This window comes from Xiphophorus couchianus, chromosome 18 (genome assembly GCF_001444195.1).
Source record: "Xiphophorus couchianus chromosome 18, X_couchianus-1.0, whole genome shotgun sequence".
Lineage (NCBI taxonomy): Eukaryota > Metazoa > Chordata > Actinopteri > Cyprinodontiformes > Poeciliidae > Xiphophorus > Xiphophorus couchianus.
In genome coordinates, this window is record NC_040245.1 from 21,440,872 (window position 1) to 21,453,459 (window position 12,588).

A 12,588-nucleotide genomic window follows, 5' to 3' on the forward strand; every position below is an offset into this window, starting at 1 on the left:
ACCGGTGTTTGGCAGTTATTTTCAGTTTCCAAAAAATAGCATGTCATCAAACACGTTCTGTACTGATTTAGCCACTGCAAAATCTGCACTTTTAATTCAGTTTTTGAATGTGCTGCATACGTCAAGAAGCACCAAATGTCAACGCTAAAAACTATGAGAAATTAAAACAAGACAAAAAAAAACAAGAATAAAATCAAGAAATAGACATACAGTAGCTTTGTATTAATTTTTTATGGTATGAATAACCATTAGTAAAAGTACAAAGATTTCACTGTATTTACAAAAAAAAACTTACAAAATGATCTAATTGCTTTTATATTAAATGCAAACATAGTTAAAAAGCTAAATAAAAAGCTTGTTAAATGCCCACTAAATTTTGCAGAAGTGTTAAAGTGGATTTTAAAAAGGGTATCCCACCTAGTCAGTTGTTTTGTATAGAGTAACACCAGTCTAACAAGCTCATACCATCTGGTTAAGTAATTTTGTTGTTTGTTCTGATTTGGAGTCTGCTGCTTAACCAACATGTTGCTTGCATCTTACTAACTGTGTCTTTAAAACATGGCCCAATAAAGGTTGGTGCTTCTTTAGTTTCCAGGCCATGGTTTTCTTCATGTGTAATTGGAAATATCAGCTACAATTAAGGCCAAAGCATATTCACACCCCTGGCAGATTTAGATATAAGTATTTTTTTTCATTATTATTATTTTACCAACACTCTTCTCCAGTCTACAAGACATGTTCACGCTTAAGAATGGTACAGCCAAAGTTATACTCGAATCTGATATGCAACAGCTAAAGATTAGGGTGATGACAAGGAGGCCTTCCAATGTCAAGGGCTTGGACCTCATCACCAGAGATTAGTTGCAGAAACAACGAAAACATGCAAAAGCAGTCTCAATACATTCTTCTATCACTGATTTCTATTAAGGATAAAAATAATTATGGATTTTTTTTTTTGAAAATGTAAATAAAAACATATCTAAGCTGTGCCTGTAAAATTCATTCATAAATCCCACTATCTTTAATAAAGGAACCTGTGGTATGTTTCTTGTTTTTTTATGTATGTATTTATTTATTTATTTTTGCTTTTATGTGTTATCAGATTTGGTCAAAATAAGAATTGGCAGGTTAGACCTTTAACACATGCCATTAAAATGAAACTTACTCCAACAATTAAGTCAATCTATGTGGAATTTGAAGGGAAGAAAATTACAGATCTAACTTTAACTACACTTCAATCAATCAAGTTCTCTAAACAGGTGGGGTTTTAGTCTTGATTTAAAGGAACTTATTGTTTCAGCTTTTTTGCAGCTGAAACGCTGTTTTGCATACAAGCCTTCTGGTTGTATGCGACACTACAGCATCTCGTTTTTTAAAGATCCATCAGTAAATTCTTAAACAATGTTTGAGAATGAACTAATTTAAGCAAATATTTGAAGTATCTCTCAATTTGGTAATCAACCGTCATCGACCCATTTATTTTTGCAGGTATCCACAGTGCCTCAAGAGAGACGAACTCTCAATTCAACAGTCCCTGAAGGGGCAGAACTCCAGGCTGAGTGTCTGCTGGTCAGACAAGTAAGATGCTTTTACTCTTTTATGCCTATTGATTTATTGCTTTACTTAGTGTCTGTTTTTAAACTCGATTGTTTTACTTTGGTTTTTGTCTCCTCGTAATTGTTCAGCTCTTTGTTTGACAGTGCTTTATTGCTATTACTGTGCGAGAGCCTTTCACTGAATTCAATGTGGTTTGAAGGGGAAAAGAAAAATCGGTTGGTGGTCGACTGTCAGTTTAACCTACACTAATTTTACAATTTCCTGGTGCAAAGGCAAAGTTCTTTTGTGTTTCTGCGACGAACTAGCGGTGATGTACATGCAATGGGGTTCAGCTTGGAATAATACCTGAGATATCAGATAGGTACAACTCAATGGAGCATAATATTTCTGACCATATTTTTTTAATGTGCACACTTTCTTATGGTTACATTTGAATCTAGTAACCGTTGGGTTACTGGTTTTTGTATCCTTGGCAACAAATTATTTATGTCGATGTGTATAAATGGATTAAAGGAAAATGTGAAACTTTGTTGACCAAACAAGCAGGATGTGAAACTTCCCTGCAGCCTCTGTGACTTCCAGTGTACTGCACAAACCGTCTGAAAGTAGTCATTGAACCAGTCAAGCAATCTCTGGCAAGCTAAAGATATCTCTGGTGACAGAATCTAAATTTAGTTCCCCTGCATGAATTTAAATATTCTAATGATAAAGGATTTTTTTTTTTTTTTTTTTGCTTTAGAGTCAGTTCATCTACCCTGTCTTTCTGACCTGTGAATATTTTTTTTACCTGCTTTTCATCCACATTTTACACAGACTTGATCTTATTAAAAGAAAAAAAAAGTTAATATTTCTTTCTCACCCTCTTTTTCAGGCCTGCAAATATTATAACTCTGAGCTAAATGTGGTCCAGTTCAAGTATGACGACTATGCTGGAGACTATCGCTTGCTGCCAAGGTAGTAACATGTTTTCCTTTGATTATGTAACATTTCTTTGTATATTAATATGAAAAAAAGCATTTTTTGTGAATTATGAAGAGTGAGTTACTAAGTGTGCAAAGATGGAGCTCTATAATTTGAGTAAGCTCAGCTTCCTGCTTAACTGAGAACGTTGCAGCTGGTTGGTGTACAGAAAGTTATGAAATGACTACTGTTTAATTTTTTTGTATTATGCTATGCCATGCTTTTATGTTTTTGTTTGCAGAGGGTTTGTGTTTATTACACATGTTAAAAGTTTTCTCTCTTTCCAGTTCAGTTGAATTGCATATAAAAATAGGACTCTTACTACCACTATTCTTTATGTGTGTGGGTACTGACATGAACATGGGGAAGGTGGATTTTGTGTCTGCTCAACCATTTCTGTGTCAATTTGACAATTATAAAACATTATCCCGATCGAACAAGAAGCCATTTCTGGTTTTCCATCTGGTGTCACTAGATTTCTATTCAATTTCTAAGGGGTTGTGATACGATGTAGCCACTCAACCAAGGTTCTCTGGGCCTTTGGGAGAGAAACATCATCACATATCCTACCATCCACAACAGTGAACATCAGGCGCTTTTCCGCATAGGCCTATGTATCCTTTATTTCATGCCAAATCTCTGTTTTTTTGTTTATCTGCTCAAACTTAGCCTCGTTTGACCAAATTCCCGTAGTGCTTGGCAAACTCCACTTGTTACATTTCAGATGGGTGGACAGAAAAGCCTTTTCCCGAGCAACACGCACAAACAAGCAGTCAGGATGTAGATAATGTCTAGTGTTTGTCATGGAGTCTTGATGACAGTAGATATACTTGCCTCCTTAACGAGCCTGACTTATTAAAGTTTCAGTTTAACTTTAAGCTGTAGACATGGGTAAGTTAGATAAGTAATTATTTTCTTGCAGTGAGTGTCAGCACATATATCTGCCTTACTTGACTTACATTTTTCTCCTCCTCTTTCTATTTAGAAGATTGATTAAGAGAAATGGGACTTTGTGTCATGTCATATTTATACCCCAAGAAAACAGAAGTCACGATTTTCCAATTAAAGGCAGCTAAACACTCTGGTCAACATAAAACGTAAAGCAGCATACGTAATATGATTATTATATTTATTCTACTGGAATCAATAAATTAATACAGTTATTTTACTCACCTTCTCAGATTGAAGGTGGATTTTTTAACATTTAATACTGGAGAAAATGTTCCCACTATAAAGGATGAATTCTTTTACAGACACTTCACACCACCAATAATTATTGAGGGGATTGTCTCTTTTGTTTTGTTTTACATTAGCAGCCGTCTTGAATTTTCCGAGGATCTTACATTTCTTCTACTATCCCATTCTTCTGATGCCAGTCATTCTGTTAGATATGGATTGAATAATGTAGTTTCTGCTCTGAATCAGTCTGTCAGTCAGTTAACTTTAGCTTAGTGAGTCCCAGGGAGGCTGACCCAGAAAAAGCCCTTTGGCCACAGGAATGTCCCTCTTCTGTCCCCTGGGTTGCCACTATATTCTTTCAACCAGTTCACACGACCTCTGATATGACATCTTGGATGAACCATCAAATAAAACAGAGGCATAAAGACAAGTTAGAGTACAACACTTGCAGAGTTGTAGTCCCCAAAGTGCTGTCATTTAAAACGTAGGACACACAAATTGTAGTGCTTGTTCAATTTACATGTAAATATGTTGTTTGCTTCCGGATTTATGGAACAATCTGAAGTGAAATATGCTCTAAAAACCAAATGACAATGAGGAATTATAGCTTGTTGTCACTGCCGTGGTTTGAGTGAAGAGGCTTCCATGTTTTCCATCCAGCAGCAGTCTTCCCATGTCGGTGGTCAGCCCACAGTCGCCACAATTCATCTAAACGTAGTCCAACAAGATGTTTTCCCGGACAGCTTTTACTGCCTTTAGACCTTTTGTAGAGGTTGGCTCCAGGGCCGTCCTCCACAGACTCCAACCTTTCAGTCTGCCCCTCACAGCACACACACACACACACAAAAACATTTCATTCCATCGCTCACACACAAAGACATGTCCTCCTGTAAAAATTAGTGGAGCGGGATCCAGTGAGGGCTACTTATTGTTGACTCCTGGCAGAGATCGATGGAGCGGAGGCAGCCACACACGGTTGTTTGCATTCCTCCCAATTGAGAGCAATAATCCAACGCAACAAATGATTTTTTCCCCCTTCTATCAGAACAAAGATGTACTGATTCAACTACTTGTTTGGTTTTCCATTTCCTTTCAAGAAAACTGTACAAACCGGAGAAGCTGCCATCCCATTCTTTTGAGATTGACTATGAAGATGTGGACAAAGATGAGGTTTGTAATCACCTTTTGGTTTTTTGTTTTTCTGGTAGAGTTAAAACTTTGCACACTGCTTACATCTTGGTTGTTTTTCATTATTTCTTTCACCACTATGTGTTTTGTAAAAAGATCCTGGTTTAGTGTCTAGAAGTTGAGTTTCAATTGAAAAGAGATTATTCATTTATAACTGATTGTGTTTTTTCTACAGGACACCACATCTCTGTCCTCATCCAAAGGAGGAGGGGGTGGAGGTGGTGGAGGAGGTGGAGGCGGAGGGGGAATTGGTGTGTTTCGGTCGGGCTGGCTTTATAAAGGAAACTTCAACAGCACAGTTAACAACAGCATCACTGTCCGAGTGAGGAGAAATGCATCGTCTTGTTCCGCTTTTGCACACCGGCTTATCGCCACACTTTTTCTTTCTTTGCCCAAGAAAATGCTGTTGTTTGACGTTGACCTTTGCTTCAGTATATATCTACACAAGCTGAGAAAAGTTTCCCAAATAATAAAAAGGATTAATTATAAACGTGTGCTTACATTATTATTTAAAATGCACACTATTGCATATCTGGCTTTGGTTTAATTTTATGTTCTGGATTCTTATTTGTTTTACGTATAAAATATGAATTTCTTAATTGCTCTTGTGAAACGTATTTTTTGTTTTTGTGCAGTCATTTAAGCGGAGATACTTCCAGCTCACTCAGCTCACAGATAACTCCTACATCATGAACTTCTACAAGGACGAAAAGATCTCTAAGGAACCCAAAGGCTGTATCTTCCTTGACTCATGCACGGGTGTTGTACAGGTAGGTCTCACTAAATTCATGATTGCGTCACAGTGTTTGCCACACGCACTTTACTGTACACTTTATTTTGTAGGCAGCCATCATGCTTCACCAGGCCAGCTCAGTTATTGCTTGTCTGGTCTCAAGACCACAAAATACCACCACAGATTTTCAACTAACATGTTAGGTTTCAGATGCAAACATCTGGTGCAAGATAAAAGTCTGGTTAGTTGCCCTACTGGAAAAACTCAGCTTTACGATTAATTGCATATCACAAAAACACTAGGTTCTCCGATTTTCAAAAACGGTGAGAAACCTTCGATCAAGGAATTGAATGAGTAATTAATTTACTTATCTTCGTTCCTCAAAGAACAACCGCCTGAGGAAGCACGCGTTCGAGCTGAAGATGAACGAGGTGACGTACTTCGTGCTGGCCGCGGAGAGCGAGCAGGACATGGAGGAGTGGATCAGCACGTTGACTCGCATTTTGCAGATAAGTCCCCCCGATGGGCCGGCTCCCGATCGCAAGAGTCTGGAACTCACCACAGAAAAACCGCAGGGTGAGACGTGATCGTATTCTGGAGCACAAAATTCACCGTTACCGTGAGAAATTTGTTTCTTTGATTGCATCAATTGTACAAATCCCCTGGGAGAGGTAATGCTTCTCCTAGTTGAGCTAAGTATTGTCTATCATCATGCTGTTGCTGTAATGGGGAATTTGTTTTGAAGGGTTTGGAGTTTTTGTTTTTCAATTTCAGGAAATGAAACCTGACAGTGACTCCACCCTTTATTTAGTAGTTGTCTAAAAACCTCTTGGACCCGCTACATTGTAGGCCCACAGCCTCTAACTGAACATAACAGCCTGTCAGACTCTTTAAACCAGTGAAAAGTGAAGGAATGATGTAATGGCTTCAGGCTGCATGGCTCTGTGGTCTGCTGGCATGCCTCTAAATCAGGCTGTGGGTGTGTGGTGACCTATCATTAATGAGCCAGCATGCCTTTTTGGAAGAATAGCTCCAGGCAACATGAGAGGTATATTTCTGCGGAGGCCCGCTTGCGTTATTACCCATAAACGGTTCAAATGGTGTCATATTTTATACCTAATTGGATATATGTCTGCTGGCTCAGGTAACGGAGTGTTTAATTTACTGCAGAACCTGTTTTAGAAAACATTTCATGGCCTCGTATTTACGTAATATGAACCGCTTGCATAAACATTCCCATCCGATTGATGACGGCAGTCCTCGCTTATGGACAGACTCCAGGGAGTCCTCATTGTGTTTTCTTCTCTCTGCAGACGTGTTTGACATGTCACTGAGTGACAGTTGTTTGCAGGAAAACGAAGAAACCACAGAGAACGGCATCCATCCAGATCTGGCAAAGGTTGGTTCCACTTATGGCTGCCTCTTACAAGTAGTCCCACAGCTCTGCTGTTCCAGCAAAGACTTCAATCTATTCAGCTTCAAAGATGGATTTAACTACTGCTGTTCTTGTTACAGGGTACATTGCATTGCAGAAAATAAGTAATCTAAAAACATTTAAAACATTATACACTGACTTTTAAAAGTTGTATAGAAACTTATGAACATTCTTTAATGAGTTTTCTTACACCAGCACTGGTTATCTCATCTTCCTGGACATTCTGGGGATGGCATCAAACAATTATTTTATGATGATCTCCATTCTTCCTTGTCATATAGTATTATGCTCAGAATATTTAAATTTTAAAAATGGGCCTGAAGAGGCAAATTACAGCATATAATGTCTCATGTAAGTAATATGTTTATTTTCTTTCCCCATGGCAACAAAGAGCACAAATTGAGGGTTTAGGATCTGTTTCCGGCCACTAGACTTATTTAAGCTGTGGAAAACCATTTTCCAGAGTTAAGCTAAAGCATATCTGGTTCAAAGCATATGATTAGTGTGGCCTTTTCTCTGCCTCTTCTTCACAATATTGACCCAATTTTCAATATGGACCTTTAGGCCCCGTGATTTACCTTCAATTGTGAGAGGTTTGGTGAATTTACCAAAATAAGCACTGTATCCCAATTATAATCAGAGCTGAAGTGTCTCATATTTTATTAGAAGTAATGGAGATTAAACTGTTGCATGATGGTTGTAAGAAATAAGCTCATCGGCTGCTTTTGCATTAGGGAACCTGAAAAGTTTGAGTACTTGTTTTGTAGAAAATGAGTGAGCTGCAATTATGGAAGAAATTACTTTTAGGAAGAGTGTACTTAACATACAATTGCTCAAAGGAAGCTATTTTTTTATCTATATAAAAAAATTTCTGAAAGTGGATAAGACCTATTGTATGTCAAAACTGAAAGATTCTGTCCAAGCCGGAAGGTGAGTTACTGGATGTTATCGGGGATATTAAAAGAGAAAACTGCAAGGATTCCAGTGCTTCATTACCTCAGACCAAACCTTTGTCTTGGGTTACTGGATGAATTATCGGTACATCAATAGATAAAAGAAGAGAATAACCTACTAAGAAGGTGACATAAATGCACTGAACAGAAATTAGCTCTGTCACCAGCCACAAGGAGTGGAACTCAAGGCCTATCTGGTTAGCAACCAGTAGTTTAAGGAATGCGTACTTGCTGCCCAGTAATAAAAACAGAAGTTGGACCGTGCCAGTCCACTCTTTGTATAATAACCAGGGGCATTTTCTCTGCCACACATAAGAAGACATTGTGGAATTTTAAAGAATTTAGTATAGAAGATAAATAGTTTACCAAATAACACCAATTGTAGTTGTAATAAAAGATTGTAAATGTAATTTAAATTATAAAAGACAAAACCTTGCTTCCAATTGCAGTTTCATTCATTTTGGTTTAACATAGCACCAACTCAAAATAAATGTCTTCTCAAGGTACTCTACAAGATACACTGAGGCAAATAATATACAGAAGTAAATAATCAAGGTAGTCCAATCTTGCAAACAAATAAAAAAAAAACATATGTCCTATCCAATTTTGTCCTAGTTATATTACAATGGAGCCAAGCACAGTTTCATCATGCCAGGCAATTGGTAAAAAGTCTTCTATCTACAGTAATCCAAAACATTGCTTTGGGTCTCCTACTGTGGTGGAGCAATCCCTCATATGGGATTATGTCTTCCAGCACACTATACCTGGAGCAGCATAACTGCAGAGATAGCACAGGATAACCTATAATGGCTAACTGTCAGCTTTATCAAAAAGCGAACTCCAGTATATCTCAATTATATACTGGAGTTTGATCATTTTGAGGATTTCTATGTAAGACTGGTATTTTTTTAGTCTGGATTTAACAAATTAACAAGAATCAACTGATGAGGAGCTAGAATTGAACAAATGCGACGTGTTCCTTTAATTATCATCAGGTCTTTTGCTGCAGCCTTTCAGATTTACTAGTGTAGTACTCCCACACACTGATGTTTTTCTACTGTCCATCTCTTTGCAGTATATTTCAGAGACAGATGATGGAATACGTTCTGTCAGAAGAGAAGGCCGATTGAATCTGTTTTCTCTTGATCCCGACACACCTGTAAGATTTTTTTTTCTTTTTCACTTTTATGTTGTTTTTTTTAAATCCTCACTTGTTTTATTCTGAGCAGTTTGCGTCTGTGCTCACAGCTACCCATTTTCTTTCATAAAGTAAAAGTGTTTATCCAACTGCAGGTTTTGAGGAGCCCACGGACTGAACACTCTTTGTCTGATGGTGTGCCGGTGCGTCCGTTTGAGGAGAAGCTTGGCAGAAGATTCATGATAACTTGCAAATCCCTGAATCTGATGCTGCAAGGCTGCATCACCGAAAGTGAAACTGGGCCAGTCACAAATGTGAGGATAGGATATGTTGACCTTTACTTTTTTTCTCCAAAAGTAAACAAAAATAAATTCTGCGCTACATACAGCTGATATGCATTCTTCAAAAAATGTGAAAATAACACACCTCCAATGGGTCAGGGTCAGGTCAGGGTCAGAAGTCCTCTGGCTCCTTTCAGTATTGAGGTTTCAACTAGGGTGACTAAATAAGGCATTTGATGATTATTGGTTATTTTCTCCTGGTTAAGTAAATTAAAAAATGCAGCGGTTTTTAAAAAAATAACTGTAAATGTGCAGACGCTGACAGGTTGAAATCTCCTCCAGATTGAACCCTTCTTTGTGTCGCTGGCTCTGCTGGACGTACGAGAAGGAAGAAAAGTTTCCGCAGACTTCCACGTAGACCTAAATCACGAAGCTGTGCGTCAGATGCTCGGAGGAAGCGCCAACAGGCCGGTGGGTTCCGGTTCGGGGCTGGGAGCTCAGGAAAATGGCCTGTCCTCTCCTGCTGAGAGGAAGCCAGGTGATTGTCACCTCAGCCCGGAGTTGGAGCAATGGCTTTGCTTCCCCCAACAGGTACAAGTTTTTTCCTGTTGCGTCTTTTACCCCGTAGAATGAGTGTAGCAGTCAACTGTTTCATGGTTTACTTGCAGGCCATTTTCTCAGTTACCAACCCCCACACCGACATTGTGATGGTGGCAAGAGTGGAAAAGGTGCTGATGGGAAACATTGCTTCTGGGACTGAACCCTACATCAAAAATACAGACTCAAGCAAGGTCAGTTGTTTATTTACACTGTTCAAATATTAGATTTTTTCAAGTTTTTATCGGAGATGTTCCCTTTTCCTTCTCCCGTTTTCAGCAGTCCATGTTTCAGACAGCTAAGCTAATCAGCAGACATTGAATCAGCTACCTTAGGTTTTGCATCTAACAACCCCCTGATTTAGCCTGTTAAATATTAGGTTCAATCTAGGGCTGACCACAAAAATGTAAGCTGTTACATCTTACTAAAGTGCCCACTCATCCACTTTTTTTTGCTTTTAATCTGAACAGACTGTGCAGAAGACTTTGAAAACCAACAAGCAGTTTTGCAGCAAGCTAGGGAAGTACCGAATGCCATTCGCCTGGTCCGTCAGGTGAGTAATGGCTCACTGAAAAATGTTTCTTCATAGTTGCTATCAGTGAGTTTATGATTTGTTCCATTTTGTCTTTATTAGGCCGGTGTTTAAAGACAGCCATGGCGGGCTGGACCGTGAGTCTCGTTTCTCACCTCTTTTCAAACAAGAGAGCAATAAGATTTCCACTGATGACCTGATAAAGTTGGTTTCTGAATACAGGAGGTGAGATAACTTGAACGCGAAAAGAAAGCAACCTGCTTATCTTCAAGATAAGACGCAGAGTTATCACCTCTGTCTTTTTTCCTCTGCAGAGCTGAGAAGACCAGTAAACTGCAGACAGTCCCCGGGACTCTGGACATAGCAATAGAAAATGCTCCAATGGAGCATCCCAGTATGTATCCCAGTATTTCTCCACTCTCCGCTTTTGTCAAGTCTCTGCTCTAACCCGAAACCTTGTCTTTCAGATTGCGTGACGTCCTCATATGTTCCGGTGAGGCCTTTTGAAGAGCTGAGCAAACACCAGCCCACTGTTGAGATGGAGGAGTTTGTACAGGACACCACCAAGTTCACCCAACCGCACCGTGTCTACAGAAACCACATCTATGTCTACCCAAAACACCTCAAGTACGACAGCCAGAAGAGTTTTGCCAAGGTGGGTTTTGTTGAGCTAAATCTTGACTTAAAGTCTGTAAAAACGGGATGCAAGTTAAATGTTAAATTACTTCCAATCATCCTCCTGGTATGCATATTTCTAATGCCCTTTTTATTGTGCAGTTTATGTGTTCACTCATTAGCATTACAATGGTCCTATTGTCTGCAGGCTCGTAACCTTGCAGTCTACGTAGAGTTTCGCAGTTCAGACGAAGAAGTTGCCAAACCATTAAAGGTAGAACATTATCCCTCTTAAAAATAATATATTAAATAAAAAAAGCCTGATGGGATTTTTATTGGAATTATGTGATTCATTTGTTGCCCAAAATAAGTTTTCTCCAACATGGGGGGGTTTCTATTTTAGTGCATCTATGGCAAGCCTGGAGGACCAGTCTTTACTACAGCGGCCTGCTCCACCGTCCTACATCACTCTCAGAACCCTGACTTCTACGATGAGGTCAGCTGGAAAAGGAGATGTCGGGAGTTGGCTCTTAAGGGATGATCTTGAAGAGGGTTGCACTTTCCACCACTCGTTACTAACATTTCCATCTCCGCAGGTGAAGATTGAACTTCCTATTCAGCTTCATGAAAAGCACCATCTACTTTTCTCATTTTACCACGTCACATGCGACATCAACGCGAAGACAAGCTCAAAAAGGAAAGAGGCCTTAGAGACCCCAGGTGAGACTGTGCTAAAGTCTGAGTCAGGTTATGGGATAACGTTGGTTCGATCTTACGCATAAAAAAAAAATATATGTCCTATTTGTCAGTGGGGTATTCTTGGCTGCCTATACTGAAAGAAGGTCGAGTGTCATCTCAGGAGTTCAACATTCCTGTCTCCTGCAACCTGCCTCCTGGATACCTTGCCATCAAAGAAGCCAGCAACACCAAGGTAAGAGTAACAGATGGATGTTAAGAAGATTAGATGATTACAACAAAGGATTTTGCAAAGAAAGGCACATAAAGGGATTTGAAGTTTCTAGAGTTCACAACTCGAGCTGTTTTTATTTCCTCTTACCAGAATGGAGCTGACGTGAAATGGGTTGATGGAGGAAAAGCGATCTTCAAAGTGTCCACCAATGTCATTTCAACTGTATACACTCAGGTAAAACAGTGAACTGTGTTTTGAGTATCTGCTTATTTTCAAATCTTACACCGTGTTCACACGTTGCAAGACCAATAAGAACATGCAAATGACAAGCAGGGACTTTCTAACGCAGTATTTTACCAACCCCTTGGTGAAATAGACTTTCTTGAAATATCTGCTTATTATTGCAAGTCCTCTAATTTATTAACACAGTGATACCGTCTTCATACTTTTATACATGTTCCTTTGATATTTATGATGTACGAAAGCGGTGCTGGAGGCTTTGCCTTTCTA

General features: G+C 39.0%; 1 protein-coding gene across 8 annotated transcripts in view; it reads left to right on the top strand.

The window, feature by feature from the left end:
* The window catches only part of dock10 (dedicator of cytokinesis 10), a 73,406-nt gene that overhangs the window by 33,767 nt on the left and 27,051 nt on the right, over positions 1-12,588 (top strand). For all 8 annotated transcript variants that reach the window (XM_028045626.1, XM_028045628.1, XM_028045623.1 and 5 more), the window contains exons 3-22: positions 1,489-1,578; positions 2,429-2,511; positions 4,794-4,866; positions 5,060-5,206; positions 5,520-5,654; positions 6,004-6,193; positions 6,931-7,016; positions 9,081-9,164; positions 9,299-9,457; positions 9,767-10,015; positions 10,093-10,215; positions 10,492-10,574; positions 10,656-10,778; positions 10,868-10,947; positions 11,021-11,208; positions 11,377-11,442; positions 11,572-11,664; positions 11,765-11,888; positions 11,978-12,099; positions 12,229-12,312. In XM_028045626.1, coding sequence (XP_027901427.1) covers positions 1,489-1,578; positions 2,429-2,511; positions 4,794-4,866; positions 5,060-5,206; positions 5,520-5,654; positions 6,004-6,193; positions 6,931-7,016; positions 9,081-9,164; positions 9,299-9,457; positions 9,767-10,015; positions 10,093-10,215; positions 10,492-10,574; positions 10,656-10,778; positions 10,868-10,947; positions 11,021-11,208; positions 11,377-11,442; positions 11,572-11,664; positions 11,765-11,888; positions 11,978-12,099; positions 12,229-12,312 — 2,382 coding nt within the window. The remainder of the gene's footprint in view (positions 1-1,488; positions 1,579-2,428; positions 2,512-4,793; positions 4,867-5,059; positions 5,207-5,519; positions 5,655-6,003; positions 6,194-6,930; positions 7,017-9,080; positions 9,165-9,298; positions 9,458-9,766; positions 10,016-10,092; positions 10,216-10,491; positions 10,575-10,655; positions 10,779-10,867; positions 10,948-11,020; positions 11,209-11,376; positions 11,443-11,571; positions 11,665-11,764; positions 11,889-11,977; positions 12,100-12,228; positions 12,313-12,588) is intronic.